This window comes from Oncorhynchus mykiss, chromosome 2, assembly GCF_013265735.2.
Source record: "Oncorhynchus mykiss isolate Arlee chromosome 2, USDA_OmykA_1.1, whole genome shotgun sequence".
NCBI classification, from domain to species: domain Eukaryota; kingdom Metazoa; phylum Chordata; class Actinopteri; order Salmoniformes; family Salmonidae; genus Oncorhynchus; species Oncorhynchus mykiss.
Window position 1 is genome coordinate 27,477,347 of NC_048566.1, and position 16,281 is coordinate 27,493,627.

The window sequence follows — 16,281 nt, forward strand, 5'->3', positions numbered from 1 at the left end:
CATCTGAAATGAGTAAAACAGTATGTAAACATGATTAAAGGGACTAGTGTTCCATTATTAAAGTGACCAGTGGTTCCATGTCTATGTTTATAGGGCAGCAGCCTCTAAGGCGCATGGTTGTGTAACCAGGTGGAATCCGGCTAGTGATGGCTATTTAACAGTCAGATGGCCTTGAGATAGAGACTGAAAAACAGCTTCTCGGTCCCAGTTTTGATGCACCTGTACTGACCTCGCCTTCTTGATGATAGCGGGGTGAACAGGCCGTGGCTCGGGTGGTTGATGTCCTTGATGATCTTTTTGGCCTTCCTGTGACATTGGGCGCTGTAGGTGTCATGGAGGGCAGGCAGTGTGTCCCCGGTGATGAGTTGGACAGACCGCATCACACTCTGGAGAGCCCTGCAGTTGCGGGCGGTGCAGTTGCCGTACCAGGCAGTGATACAGCCCAACAGGATGCTCTCAATTGGGCATCTGTAAAAGTTTGTGAGGGATTTAGCGGCAATGCCAAATTTCTTCTTCACCACACTGTCTGGATGGTCCATTTCAGATTCTCAGTGATGTGTTCGCCATGGAACTTAAAGCTTTTCAACTTCTCTAAATGTGATCCGGTCTATGTGGATGGGGGCGTGCTCCCTCTGCTGTCTCCCGAAGTCCACGATCAGCTGCTTGGTTTTGTTGACGTTGAGGGAGAGGTTATTTTCCTGGCACTACTCCGCCAGGGTCCTTACCTCCCTAGTGGCTGTCTCATAATTGTTGGTAATCAGGCCTACAGCTGTTGTTAGTGTCTTCTATCAAAGTAATCAGACCAATTATTTTACTAAATGTTACTTTGACTATGTTTAACTGCTTTGCTTAAGTAAAACCATTTAAACTTCTCCCACTACTACAAAAATACTGTTAAAGAGTTAAAGCAAGTCCAATAATTTTTCTTCATGGAATATTACAATCTAGTTCAACAACATTATCTTTGGCATTTGAAATAAAAACACAACACTGGTGCTGAGCAGTGTGTGAGTCCGGTCTTGTGACTTACTGATAGGAAGGCTGTATATTTACAAAACAATGGAGGATGGAGAGGTGAAGTGAGGGGAGGTGAGGGGGTTGAGAGTTGGGGTGAGGAGGTGGAGGAGGGGAGGGATGGATGAGGGGAGAGGTGAGGGGGTTGAGAGGGGAGGGAGGGGGTGGAGAGGTGAGGTGAGGGGTGGAGAGGAGAGGTGAGGGGTGGAGAGGAGAGGTGAGGGGGTGGAGAGGTGAGGTGAGGGGTGGAGAGGTGAGGGGTGGAGAGGAGAGGTGAGGGGTGGAGAGGTGAGGTGAGGGGGTGGAGAGGAGAGGTGAGGGGGTAGAGAGGAGAGGTGAGGTGAGGGGGTGGAGAGGGGAGGTCAGGGGTGGAGAGGAGAGGTAAGGGGGTGGAGAGGTGAGGTGAGTGGGTGGAGAGAGGTGAGGGGGTAGAGAGGAGAGGTGAGGGGGTGGAGAGGTGAGTTGAGGGAGAGGTATGGTGAGGGGTTAGAGAGGGGAGGGAGATGGTGGGGTGAGGGGGTGGAGAGGAGAGGTGAGGGGTGGAGAGCTGAGGTGAGGGGTGGAGAGGTGAGGTGAGGGGTTGGAGAGGTGAGGGTTGAGAGGAGAGGGGTGGAGAGGGGAGGGAGGGGGTGGAGAAAAGAGGTGAGGGGTGGAGAGGAGATGTGAGGGGGTAGAGAGGTGAGGTGAGTGGGTGGAGAGGAGAGATGAGGGGGTGGAGAGGAGAGGTGAGAGGGTGGAGAGGAGAGGTGAGGGGGTGGAGAGGGGAGAGAAGGGTCCTACTCACAGTATACTGCCATTCATGTTATTTAGCTAGGTAAGGCATGTAGCTGCTCAGGACAGGGTGTTGAGGGGTGGAGGGCACCGACTGGTAACACTTTACATTAAGGTAACTTCAGTTCTTATACCTGTGTAGTAACACTGTAATGACACCAGTCACAACATGTTGATACATAGTACCTTACAACAAAAACCTCCTCCTCAGACAGGTTCTGTATGACAGGCCCATAAAAACCCACAAGGAGGCAAACGTATAACTTACTCCATATACAGTATACAGTTGAAGTCAGAAGTTTACATACACTTAGGTTGGAGTCATTAAAACTCGTTTTTCAACCACTCCACAAATGTCTTGTTTACAAACTATAGTTTTGGCAAGTCGGTTAGGACATCTACTTTGTGCATGACACAAGTCATTTTTCCAACAATTGTTTACAGACATATTATTTCACTTATAATTCACTGTATCACATTTCCAGTGGGTCAGAAGTTTACATACACTAAGTTGACTGTTCCTTTAAACAGCTTGGAAAATTCCAGAAAATGGTGTCACAGCTTTAGAAGCTTCTGATAGGCTAATTGACATCATTTGAGTCAATTGGCGGCATTTCAAGGCCTACCTTCAAACTCAGTGCCTCCTTGCTTGACACCATGGGAAAATTAAAAGAAATCACCCAAGACCTCAGAAAAAAATAAGTAGACCTCCACAAGTCTGGGTCCTCCTTGTGAGCAATTTCCAAACATCTGTACAAACAATAGTACGCAAGTATAAACACCATGGAATCATGCAGCCATCATACCGCTCAGGAAGGAGACATGTTCTGTCTCCTAGAGATGAACGCACTTTGTTGCAAAAAGTGCAAATCAATCCCAGAACAACAGCAAAGGACCTTCTGAAGATGCTGGAGGAAACAGGTACAAAAGTAACTACAGTGCCTTGCGAAAGTATTCGGCCCCCTTGAACTTTGCGACCTTTTGCCACATTTCAGGCTTCAAACATAAAGATATAAAACTGTATTTTTTTGTGAAGAATCAACAACAAGTGGGACACAATCATGAAGTGGAACGACATTTATTGGATATTTCAAACTTTTTTAACAAATCAAAAACTGAAAAATTGGGTGTGCAAAATTATTCAGCCCATTTACTTTCAGTGCAGCAAACTCTCTCCAGAAGTTCAGTGAGGATCTCTGAATGATCCAATGTTGACCTAAATGACTAATGATGATAAATACAATCCACCTGTGTGTAATCAAGTCTCCGTATAAATGTGATAGTCTCAGAGGTCCGTTAAAAGCGCAGAGAGCATCATGAAAAACAAGGAACACACCAGGCAGGTCCGAGATACTGTTGTGAAGAAGTTTAAAGCCGGATTTGGATACAAAAAGATTTCCCAAGCTTTAAACATCCCAAGGAGCACTGTGCAAGCGATAATATTGAAATGGAAGGAGTATCAGACCACTGCAAATCTACCAAGACCTGGCCGTCCCTCTAAACTTTCAGCTCATACAAGGAGAAGACTGATCAGAGATGCAGCCAAGAGGCCCATGATCACTCTGGATGAACTGCAGAGATCTACAGCTGAGGTGGGAGACTCTGTCCATAGGACAACAATCAGTCGTATATTGCACAAATCTGGCCTTTATGGAAGAGTGGCAAGAAGAAAGCCATTTCTTAAAGATATCCATAAAAAGTGTTGTTTAAAGTTTGCCACAAGCCACCTGGGAGAAACACCAAACATGTGGAAGAAGGTGCTCTGGTCAGATGAAACCAAAATTGAACTTTTTGGCAACAATGCAAAACGTTATGTTTGGCGTAAAAGCAACACCCTGAACACACCATCCCCACTGTCAAACATGGTGGTGGCAGCATCATGGTTTGGGCCTGCTTTTCTTCAGCAGGGACAGGGAAAATGGTTAAAATTGATGGGAAGATGGATGGAGCCAAATACAGGACCATTCTGGAAGAAAACCTGATGGAGTCTGCAAAAGACCTGAGACTGGGACGGAGATTTGTCTTCCAACAAGACAATGATCCAAAACATAAAGCAAAATCTACAATGGAATGGTTCAAAAATAAACATATCCAGGTGTTAGAATGGCCAAGTCAAAGTCCAGACCTGAATCCAATCGAGAATCTGTGGAAAGAACTGAAAACTGCTGTTCACAAATGCTCTCCATCCAACCTCACTGAGCTCGAGCTGTTTTGCAAGGAGTAATGGGAAAAAATTTCAGTCTCTCGATGTGCAAAACTGATAGAGACATACCCCAAGCGACTTACAGCTATAATCGCAGCAAAAGGTGGCGCTACAAAGTATTAACTTAAGGGGGCTGAATAATTTTGCACGCCCAATTTTTCAGTTTTTGATTTGTTAAAAAAGTTTGAAATATCCAATAAATGTCGTTCCACTTCATGACTGTGTCCCACTTGTTGTTGATTCTTCACAAAAAAATACAGTTTTATATCTTTATGTTTGAAGCCTGAAATGTGGCAAAAGGTCGCAAAGTTCAAGGAGGCCGAATACTTTCGCAAGGCACTGTATATCCACAGTAAACAAGTCCTATATCGACATAACCTGAAAGGCCGTTCAGCAAGGAAGAAGCCACTGCTCCAAAACCGGCATAAAAAAGCCAGACTACGGTTTGCAACTGACTTTTTGGAGAAATGTCCTCTGGTCTGATGAAACAAAAATAGAACTGTTTGGCCATAATGACCATCGTTATGTTAGGAGGAAAAAGGGGGAGGCTTGCAAGCCAAAGAACACCCTCCCAAACATGAAGCGCTGGGGTGGCAGCATCATGTTGTGGGGGGTGCTTTGCTGCAGGAGGGACTGGTGCACTTCATAAAATAGATGGCATCATGAGATAGGAAAATTATGTGGAAATATTGAAGCAACATCTCAAGACATCAGTTAGGAAGTTAAAGCTTGGTCGCAAATGGGTCTTCCAAATGGACAATGACCCCAAGCATACTTCAAAAGTAATGGCAAAATGGCAGCATTCGGAATTTTAGATGAAAAGCATGTCCAAATTAAACTACCTGCTACTCAGGCCCAGAATATATGATATGCATATAACTAGATTTGGATAGAAAACACTCTAAAGTTTCCAAAACTGTTAAAATAGTGTCTGTTAGTATAACAGAACTGATTTGGCGGTCGAAAACCTTAGAAAAACCCATTCAGGAAGTAGTTTTTTAAAAAGTTTTGTAGTTTTCTATTCAATGCCATTACAGTATCCATTGACTTAGGACTCAAATTGTAATTCCTATGCCTTCCACTAGATGTCAACAGTCTTTAGAAATTGTTTCAGGCTTGTATTCTGAAAATGAGGGAGTAAGAGCAGTCTGAATGAGTGGACCCTGCCGTGTCACAGAGCTTTTTCATGCGCACGACCGAGAGAGTGCCTTTCTTGTTTACCTTTTATATTGACAACGTTATGGTCCTGTTTAAATATTATCGATTATTTAGGCTAAAAACAACCTGAGGATTGAATATAAACATCGTTTGACATGTTTCTATGAACTTTACGGATACAATTTGGATTTTTTTGTCTGCCTGTTTTGACTGAGCCTGTGGATTACTGAAGAAAACGCGCAAACAAAACGGTTTTTGGATATAAAGAGACTTTATTGAACAAAAGGAACATTTATTGAGTAAATGAATGTCTTCTGAGTGCAACCAAATGAAGATCATCAAAGGTAAGGGATTAATTTTATCTCTATTTCTGACTTGTGTAACTCTTCTATGTAGCTGGTTAATGTTTGTAATGTAATTTGTCTGCTAGGCTATGTTCTCAAATAATCGTAAGGTATGCTTTCGCCCCAAAGCATTTTTTAAATCTGACACCGTGGTTGGATTCACAAGAAGTTAATCTTTAAACCTATGTAAAATATGTTTGTTTTTCTGAATTTTTATAATGAGTATTTGTGTATATGAATTTGGCGCTCTGCAATCTCACTGGATGTTGGCCAGGTATGACGCTAGCGTACCACATACCCTAGAGAGAGACAACAAAGTCAAGGCATTGGAGTGGCCATCACAAAGCCCTGACCTCAATCCAATCGAAAATGTGTGGGCAGAACTGAAAAAGAGTGTGCGAGCAAGGAAGCCTATAAACCTGACTCAGTTGCACCAGCTCAGTCAGGAGGAATGGGCCAAAATTCCCCCAACTTCTTGTGGGAAGCTTGTGGAAGGGTACCTGAAATGTTTGACCCAAGTTAAACAATTTAAAGGCAATGCTACCAAATACTAATTGAGTGTATGTAAACATCTGACCCATTGGGAATGTGAAGAAAGAAATAAAAGATGAAATAAATAATTCTCTCTACTATTATTCTGACATTTTGTCACGCCCTGACCTTAGTTATCTTTGTTTTCTTTATTATGTTGGTTTGGTCAGGGTGTGACGAGGGTGATATATGTGTTTTTGTCTTGTCTAGGGGTTTATATGTCTATGGTTGCCTGGATTGGTCTCAATCAGAGGCAGCTGTTTATCATACTCTGGACCTAGTTTTGTCCCATGGAATAAATGTTGTGGATCTTAATGTTTTTCCTCATAATCCTGGACTATCGGACCACTATTTTATTACGTTTGCAACTGCAACAAATAATCTGCTCAGACCCCAACCAAGGAACATCAAAAGTCGTGCTATAATTGATGTCCTTCCAGACTCCCTCTGTCTACCCAAGGACGCCAGAGGACAAAAATCAGTTAACCACCTAACTGAGGAACTCAATTTAACCTTGCGCAATACCCTAGATGCAGTTGCACCCCTAAAAACTAAAAACATTTCTCATAGGAAACTAGCTCCCTGGTATACAGAAAATACCCGAGCTTTGAAGCAAGCTTCCAGAAAATTGGAACGGAAATGGCGCCACACAAAACTGGAAGTCTTCCGACTAGCTTGGAAAGACAGTACCGTGCAGTATCGAAGAGCCCTTATTGCTGCTCGATCATCCTATTTTTCCAACTTAATTGAGGAAAATAAGAACAATCCGAAATTCCTTTTTGATACTGTCGGAAAGCTAACTAAAAAGCAGCATTCCCCAAGAGAGGATGGCTTTCACTTCAGTAGTAATAAATTCATGAACTTCTTTGAGGAAAAGATCATGATTATTAGAAAGCAAATTACGGACTCCTCTTTAAATCTGTGTATTCCTTCAAAGCTCAGTTGTCCTGAGTCTGCACAACTCTGCCAGGACCTAAGATCAAGAGAGACAATCAAGTGTTTTAGTACTATATCTCTTGACACAATGATGAAAATAATTATGGCCTCTAAACCTTCAAGCTGCATACTGGACCCTATTCCAACTAAACTACTGAAAGAGCTGCTTCCTGTGCTTGGCCCTCCTATGTTGAACATAATAAACGTCTCTCTATCCACCGGATGTGTACCAAACTCACTAAAAGTGAAATAAAGCCTCTATTGAAAAAGCCCAACCTTGACCCAGAAAATATAAAAAACTATCGGCCTATATCGAATCTTCCATTCCTCTCAACATTTTTAGAAAAGGCTGTTGCGCAGCAACTCACTGCCTTCCTGAAGACAAACAATGTATACGAAATGCTTCAGTCTGGTTTTAGACCCCATCATAGCACTGAGACTGCACTTGTGAAAGTGGTAAATAACCTTTTAATGGCATCAGACCGAGGCTCTGCATCTGTCCTCGTGCTCCTAGACCTTAGTGCTGCTTTTGATACCATCGATCACCACATTCTTTTGGAGATTGGAAACCCAAATTGGTCTACACGGACAAGTTCTGACCTGGTTTAGATCTTATCTGTCAGAAAGATATCAGTTTGTCTCTGTGAATGGTTTGTCCTCTGACAAATCAACTGTAAATTTCGGTGATCCTCAAGGTTCCGTTTTAGGACCACTATTGTTTTCAGTATATATTTTACCTCTTGGGGATGTCATTCGAAAACATAATGTTAACTTTCACTGCTATGCGGATGACACACAGCTGTACATTTCAATGAAACATGGTGAAGCCCCAAAATTGCCCTCGCTAGAAGCAAGGAAGTGGATGGCTGCAAACTTTCTACTTTTAAACTCGGTCAAAACAGAGATGCTTGTTCTAGGTCCCAAGAAACAAAGAGATCTTCTGTTGAATCTGACAATCAATCTTAATGGTTGTACAGTCGTCTCAAATAAAACTGTGAAGGACCTCTGCGTTACTCTGGACCTTGATCTCTCTTTTGAAGAACATATAGAGACTGTTTCAAGGAAAGCTTTTTTCCATCTACGTAACATTGCAAAAATCTGAAACTTTCTGTCCAAAAATGATGCAGAAAAATGAATCCATGCTTTAGTCACTTCTAGGTTAGACTACTGCAATGCTCTACTTTCTGGCTACCCGGATAAAGCACTAAATAAACTTCAGTTAGTGCTAAATACGGCTGCTAGAATCGTGACTAGAACCAAAACATTTGATCATATTATTCCAGTGCTAGCCTCCCTACACTGGCTTCCTGTCAAGGCAAGGGCTGATTTCAAGGTTTTACTGCTAACCTACAAAGCATTACATGGGCTTGCTCCTACCTATCTCTCTGATTTGGTCCTGCCGTACATACCTACACGTACGCTACGGTCACAAGACACAGGCCTCATAATTGTCCCTAGAATTTCTAATTTCAAACAACTGGAGGCAGGGCTTTCTCCTATAGAGCTCAAATTTTATGGAATGGTCTGCCTACCCATGTGAGAGACGCAAACACGGTCTCAACCTTTAAGTCTTTACTGAAGACTCATCTCTTCAGTGGGTCATATGATTGAGTGTAGTCTGGCCCAGGAGTGTGAAGGTGAACGGAAAGGCTCTGGAGCAACGAACCGCCCTTGCTGTCTCTGCCTGGCCGGTTCCCCTCTTTCCACTGGGATTCTCTGCCTCTAACCCTATTACAGTGGCTGAGTCACTGGCTTACTAGGGCTCTTTCATACCATCCCTATGAGGGGTGCGTCACTTGAGTGGGTTGAGTCACTGATGTGATCTTCCTGTCTGGGTTGGCGCCCCCCCTTGGGTTGTGCTGTGGCGGAGATCTTTGTGGGCTATACTCTGCCTTGTCTCAGGATGATAAGTTGGTGGTTGAAGATATCCCTCTAGTGGTGTGGGGGCTGTGCTTTGGCAAAGTGGGTGGGGTTATATCCTTCCTGTTTGGCCCTGTCCGGGGGTGTCATCGGATGGGGCCACAGTGTCTCCTGACCCCTCCTGTCTCAGCCTCCAGTATTTATGCTGCAGTAGTTTATGTGTCGGGGGGCTAGGGTCAGTTTGTTATATCTGGAGTACTTCTCCTGTCCTATCCGGTGTCCTGTGTGAATTTAAGTATGCTCTCTCTAATTCTCTCTTTCTTTCTCTCTCTTGAAGGACCTAAGCCCTAGGACCATGCCTCAGGACTACCTGACATGATGACTCCTTGCTGTCCCCAGTCCATCTGGCCGTGCTGCTGCTCCAGTTTCAACTGTTCTGCCTGTGATTATTATTATTTGACCATGCTGGTCATTTATGAACATTTGAACATCTTGGCCATGTTTTGTTATAATCTCCACCCGGCACAGCCAGAAGAGGACTGGCCACCCCACATATCCTGGTTCCTCTCTAGGTTTCTTCCTAGGTTTTGGCCTTTCTAGGGAGTTTTTCCTAGCCACCGTGCTTCTACACCTGCATTGCTTGCTGTTTGGGGTTTTAGGCTGGGTTTCTGTACAGAACTTTGAGATATCAGCTGATGTACGAAGGGCTATATAAATACATTTGATTTGATTTGATTTATCGTTGTCTCTGATTGGGAACCATATTTAGGTAAACATATTCCTTGGTTTATCTTTGGGTTATTGTCTATGGTTAGTTGCCTGTGTATGCACTCGTTGTATATAGTGTCTTGTTGTTTTGTATAGTTTGTTTAAGTGTTCTTTGTTTTCATTAAAGAAGAATGTATTCTATTCCTGCTGCGCTTTGGTCTCCTCTATACGACGAACGTGACACATTTCACATTCTTAAAATAAAGTGGTGATCCTAACTAACCTAAAACAGGGAATTTTTACTGGGATTAAATGTCAGGAATTGTGAAAAACTGAGTAAAATGTATTTGGCTAAGGTGTCTGTAAACTTCTTACTTCAACTGTATATAAGGTGAGACATGGCCTTGACTTCCCTGACTCTAACGGGGCGATAACAGCACGGCAGCCATTGTAATGAATATGCATTGGCTTAGTGAGCTGTCAAACTACACACAGGAAGCACACAGCGACAGCCCACATCCCTTGGCTAACACCCTCTCGCCCTCTCTTTCTTTCTCCCTATTTCTCTCCCTCTGCATTATGCAGTCAGTTTTCCCCTGCATTCAGCACCATCACCACCACCACCCAGTACAACCAAATGTTGCTGGAGCAGCACTTTGTGTTGTGTCAGGACAGGGAGGAGAGGGGAGCAGAGCAGTCCCTCCCTTCATCCTGCCTCTGCCCCGTCATTAACACTGGTTCCAGGTCAATAAATCAAACCCTGATGCTGTCACAGGCTCAGTGAGTGTCGCCCCATCCAGACTGTCTCATTAGCACTCACTCCAGGGCGACTAATCACACCATGATCTCTCCATCGGCTCCTGGGTTATTGCCTTGTGTGAAATGTTCAGTTGGTAAATCAAGTTACTATTTATTTATTTATTTAATGGTTAAAAAAAGGCATGTTTTTCTGTCTCCTGAATACAGTAGCTAGATTATATATACAGTATTTAGCAATTTTTTTTAAATGAAATAATTAAGAGAATACTTCCAACATTTTAACATACATTTAGATATCACATGTACAATTTTTATTAAATCTTTAGATACATAGAAATGTGAGGAAGGAATATACACAAAAAGCTTAATAACTATATAATAACAATGTTCTTGATACCTGGGGCTTGTGATTATGAACATTCCACAGTAATACTGTATGTATAGTCACTGAAAAGGCCCCTGGTCTGCTGGTTGGTCAAGGACCAGAGGACCCCAGTAACCTAAATCAAATCAAATCAATTGTATTTATATAGCCCATCTTAGATCAGCTGATATTTCAAAGTGCTGTACAGAAACCCAGCCTAAAACCCCAAACAGCAAGCAATGCAGGTGTAGAAGCATGGTGGCTAGGAAAAACTCCCTAGAAAGGCCAAAACCTAGGAAGAAACCTAGAGAGGAACCAGGCTATGAGGGGTGGCCAGTCCTCTTCTGGCTGTGCCGGGTGGAGATCATAACAGAACATGGCCAAGATGTTCAAATGTTCATAAATGAACAGCATGATCAAATAATAATAACCTACTCTAGACTCCCCAGACCAAAGCTATATTCCCAGCAATAACCATACTAGCATAGTGCTCAGAATTAAGCAATGTATTTGACATGCACTCTACATAAGTAGGCTACTGTAGAATGCATGTGGACACCGGAACATAACCCTTTATGCCTGTGGATCAATGCTGTAGGAGAAGGAGCTCACCTGTTGATCCTATGGCTCTCTGCATTTCTGACTGCTGCATCTCCAACAACAAGCAACCTCTCAGGTTACAGCCTGAATCAATAGGAGAAGTGATGAGCTCAGCTAAAAGGAGAACCACAAACTCTGCAGTATCTCTCTCTACTGATCCTCAGTGAGCCAATGTCACTCAGCAGCCAGCCAGGCCTTGGTCAGAAGAAAGTAAGTATCACAAATCTACCACCTCTCCCTAGTCTGCTATCTCCACTGGACTCACCACCATCTTAGCTGAAATCTACCAACTGTACGACATCATCAACCCTCCAACTACAGTCAGCTAAGCTCCCTGTCCAACCACAGCAGTCCACAGAGATCACAGGGAGGAAATCAGTCTTTAAAAGTATCTGTGTGACTAAATATCACACAGGAATGAGAGTTGACAACTTGATGAACCATTTCCCGGGCAGCAAACACCACCCAGACTATTCCATCTCAAATCTCTGACGGCTTTAATGCTAAATCTTTATTGTATACTCTCACCTCACTAAAACACGCTTTGGCACAACATATTGAAATGGATTGGGTTGTTACTCAGGTTCATAGGTATTCTGGGTAAACAGTGAACACATCTTTCAATTATGGTTGAGAAGACATTGAGAAGATGCTTGATATGAGTGTTGCTTAGTCAAACAGTCACAGCAGATATTGAGAGGAGGGTCGGTCAGACATTGACCTAACCAGGCTTCGGTTGCTGGCCTGTCAGTTTAGCATTAACGCTAAAAAAGACAAAAACCGAATTCCACTGCCACTGCAACCTCAGCAGAAATCAGTGCGATCCCCTTTTAACATGTCGGGTCAGATGGATGCATCGCTGCAAATGTTGCTTTTCATTGTTGTGAAGGTGTCTACTGTTAGTATCTACAGTTGAAGCGGAAGTTTACATACACCTTATACACCAAGTACATTTAAACTCAGTTTTTCACAATTCCTGACATTTAATCCTAGTAAAGATTCCCTCTTAGGTCAGTTAGGATCACCACTTTATTTTAAGAATGTGAAATGTCAGAATAATAGTAGAGAGAATTATTTATTTCAGATTTGATTTATTTCATCACATTCCCAGTGGGTCAGAAGTTTGCATACTCTCAATTAGTATTTGGTAGCATTGCCTTTAAATTGTTTAACTTGGGTCAAATGTTCCGGGTAGCCTTCCACAAGCTTCCCACAATAAGCTGGGTGAATTTTGGCCCATTCCTCCTGAAAGAGCTGGTGTAACTGAGTCAGGTTTGTAGGCCTCCTTGCTCACACATGCTTTTTCAGTTCTGCCCACAAATGTTCTATAGGATTGAGGTCAGGGCTTTGTGGATGGCCACTCCAATTCCTTGACTTTGTTGTCCTTAAGCCATTTTGCCACAACTTTGGAAGTATGCTTGGGGTCATTGTCCATTTGGAAGACCCATTTGTGACCAAGCTTTAACTTCCTGACTGATATCTTGAGATGTTGCTTCAATATATCCACATAATTTTCCTTTCTCATGATTCCATCTATTTTATGAAGTGCACCAGTCCCTCCTGCAGCAAAGTACCCCCACAACATGATGCTGCCACCCTCGTGCTTCACGTTTGGGATGGTGTTCTTTGGCTAGCAAGCCTCCCCCTTTTTCCTCCAAACATAACGATGGTCATTTTGACCAAACAGTTCTATTTTTGTTTCATCAGAACAGAGGACATTTCTCCAAAAAGTATTATCTTTGTCCTCATGTGCAGTCGCTACCGTAGGCTGGCTTTTTTATGGCGGTTTTTGAGCAGTGGCTTCTTCCTTGCTGAGCGGCCTTTCAGGTTATGTCGATGACGGACTCGTTTTACTGTAGCCAATACAAACTCTGTACTGTAGCCTAACCACTGCTAAACATGAGGTCAAAGGTCATTACGCCTGTTTGCATCAAAGCATCATTGCTCACGACGCCATTCAATCACCCTTATAAAGCATCTGTCACATCTTCATAATGCATTTTTTTTGTTGATTTCTGAAATAATCATTGAATTAATCACTGCTTGTTGGGTTATTGTGAGGACACTTTGGGGCTAAACCAGTGAAGCATTACAAATCTTCAATCGGATTTGCTATCTGTACATGCCTAACCAGCGAGGCTCAAAATAAATATGGAGATATTTTTGCCCTAAATGCGTTTCAATGTCAGTTGCTATTGTTAGTGAAGTTATTTTCCTCCATCCCAATAAATCCATAATGAGACCTATACTCCTAGAAAGATTAAATCAAAAACCAATATGGTATAGGCCTAACAACTCTTCTCCACAAAGACAGACACCATCCATCACCGTCACGGTATATCAAAATTAAACGTTCCACACAATTGGTTGTAAAAAAAAATCCACCATTATGCAAAAGACATCCAATTATGTGAAGGCCTATTCCAGACCTGGGTTCAAATACTATTTGAAATCATACCCAATACTTTAGCTGTGCTTGACTGAGTTTGCCTGTTGCTATAGAACCACTAGAACCATCCCCAGTCCTCACCCACATGGCACTTCAGGCAAGCTAAAATAAATGCTCAAAGATTTCAAATAGTATTATAAACACGGGTGTAGTACAGCTGAGATGCCAGAAGGCTGTATGTGTGTGTGTGTGTGTGTGTATGTGTGTGTGTGTGTGGCTGTGTACTGTAGCTGAGAAAAAGTGGGCTCTGTAGCAGTCAGCAGGATAATAGTTTGGTCTAATTAGGACAGAGATTAATAAGATGCTCTGCTGCTCATTGTACCTTCCCGGGAAACCAAATGCCACTGAGGCCAGTTCATTAACAGTCGCTCTAATTCTCCCTAGTGCAGACAGTGTGTGTGTGTGTGTGTCTGTATGTGTGTTACTTTCTCTGTGTGTGTGTGTGTGTGTGTATGTGTATGTGTATGTGTGTGTGTGTGTGTGTGTGTGTGTGTGTGTGTGTGTGTGTGTGTGTGTGTGTGTGTGTGTGTGTGTGTGTGTGTATGTGTGTGTGTGTGTGTGTGGCTGCAGACATTGGCCCTACTAAGAGGAGAGAGGCAGGTAGTCAGGCCTGAGACGAGCCCCTCAGTAGCCTTCTGTCCCATCTGTGATGAATGAGCCGGCTAGGACCCTTACATGAACTGGTGTTCGAGGTCAAGAAAGCGTTGGCCATCTGACGAGGGAACTGCTCAGAGCTGTGTGAGTGTGTGTGTGTTAAACTGGGCAATTCATGTAGTAGTATGCATTACCATAGGCTTGAAGATTGAGTTACACCAGTTCTGTTGTGAACAATGACAGAGTGCAGAATAGTGTCCACTTTTAAATGCCTGAATTGGAGATGTGTATCACAATAATGTTGTCTGTTAAAATTAACCTTCAATCAAAGCACACAATCCTTTGTTTCTCAGGTGAAGTTATAAGGTAATGCAGATTTGTATTAAGGTATTTGTAAGCAATAGCATTCGAAACAATGCATTTTGGTACATTGAATTGAATTGGTTTATATTACAGACTGTGCCTTTAAGAAGCCTGTGCCTTTAAGAAGCCTGTGCCTTTAAGAAGCCTGTGCCTTTAAGAAGCCTGTGCCTTTAAGAAGCCTGTGCCTTTAAGAAGCCTGTGTCTTTAAGAAGCCTGTGCCTTTAAGAAGCCTGTGCCTTTAAGAAGCCTGTGCCTTTAAGAAGTCTGTGCCTTTAAGAAGTCTGTGCCTTTAAGAAGCCTGTGCCTTTAAGAAGCCTGTGCCTTTAAGAACCTGTGCCTTTAAGAAGCCTGTGCCTTTAAGAAGCCTGTGCCTTTAAGAAGCCTGTGCCTTTAAGAAGTCTGTGCCTTTAAGAAGTCTGTGCCTTTAAGAAGCCTGTGCCTTTAAGAAGCCTGTGCAGGGAAATGTGTAAACTTCACCGTCCAACTCGTGACTGTGTTGCAACTTCTTCACCGTATGCCAACTCTACTGAAAATGTACTGTAGGTTGTTAAAAAAAATATATATAAAAAATAAACAAACACTGACTGACTTCAATTACGGTAGTCTGAACTCTGAAACATTACACATTATACATTGAACAAGTTTGGCTCCAAGTCTATACTCACACCTGTGTTAATGTTGGTAATGTTGTCGTGCACACGTCCAGAGTGTTCTGCGGAAGAGCCATCGGAATTTCCCCGAGTCGAGGTCGAGGCAGGCCAGATTCTATTCGACAGCGCGACCCTGACAGACAGAATGTAGTCCATACTGTGGAACTCGTACGAATATCACAACATGGATGCACCTTAGTTATCACTAACAACCGTTTAAAAAGAAGCCATTTCTGATATCACTGTCATAACGCAATCGCGATAAGATCTAGATAAAAGTCTTTAAAAAGTGTAATGCAGTGAAACCAGCGCACTTCAGCAGACGCAGAAATAGGAACTGAAACAACTGAACAACTTGTTCTTCCCCGATGACGTGACTGTCTGGCGTCAAGCAGTGCCCCGCACTCACTGCAGTCAATGGATGCATATTATTGATAAACAATTCTAGAGAAAACGATGGAAGTTGTGAAAAAACACATGATCATAACGTGCATTATGTAGCTACAATATCCAACCTATGCAATTAATACATGTTTATTGTTATACATTGTTATAGGGCATTGTTATATTGTTTATATTCTAATATTTAGCCTATGCCTTGGCCTTGAGGTGCGAAGTCCATTATCAAGATGGTTATTTAGGTCTTATAAATGAGTGACTGTGTCCCTGAATGTGAGAGTCCAACAGCCAAGATGTCTGAACCTTTATGTCATGGTGTGTACTCGCCCTGATGGGCTTCAGTTTCACCCCTATCTGTCTGTTTCCCCTCAATTGCTGCAACTTGCAAGTCTTTACTTAAAGATGACATGCATGACAATCATGGGAACTGAACAAATCTCACTCTCATCTTAATAACATTGTATTCAATTGAGGAAAGCACACAGCCAGGCAGCCACTCCACTTACTATAAGTGTCCCACCATACAGCATAAGGCCAGGGACTCATACTATTACTGCGACATATAAGTGTCTCTTCAG

General features: G+C 42.8%; 1 protein-coding gene across 7 annotated transcripts in view; it reads right to left on the reverse strand.

Moving 5' to 3' along the window:
• LOC110485571 (oxidation resistance protein 1) overlaps positions 1–16,281 on the reverse strand; it is a 213,465-nt gene that overhangs the window by 57,701 nt on the left and 139,483 nt on the right. For 2 of the 7 annotated variants that reach the window (XM_036944128.1, XM_036944114.1), the window contains exon 1: positions 15,322–15,686. The exons of the other annotated variants lie outside the window; for them this stretch is intronic. In XM_036944128.1, coding sequence (XP_036800023.1) covers positions 15,322–15,460 — 139 coding nt within the window. In that variant the 5' untranslated portion in view covers positions 15,461–15,686. Of the gene's footprint in view, positions 1–15,321; positions 15,687–16,281 lie in introns of those variants that run through there. 7 annotated transcript variants of the gene reach the window in all.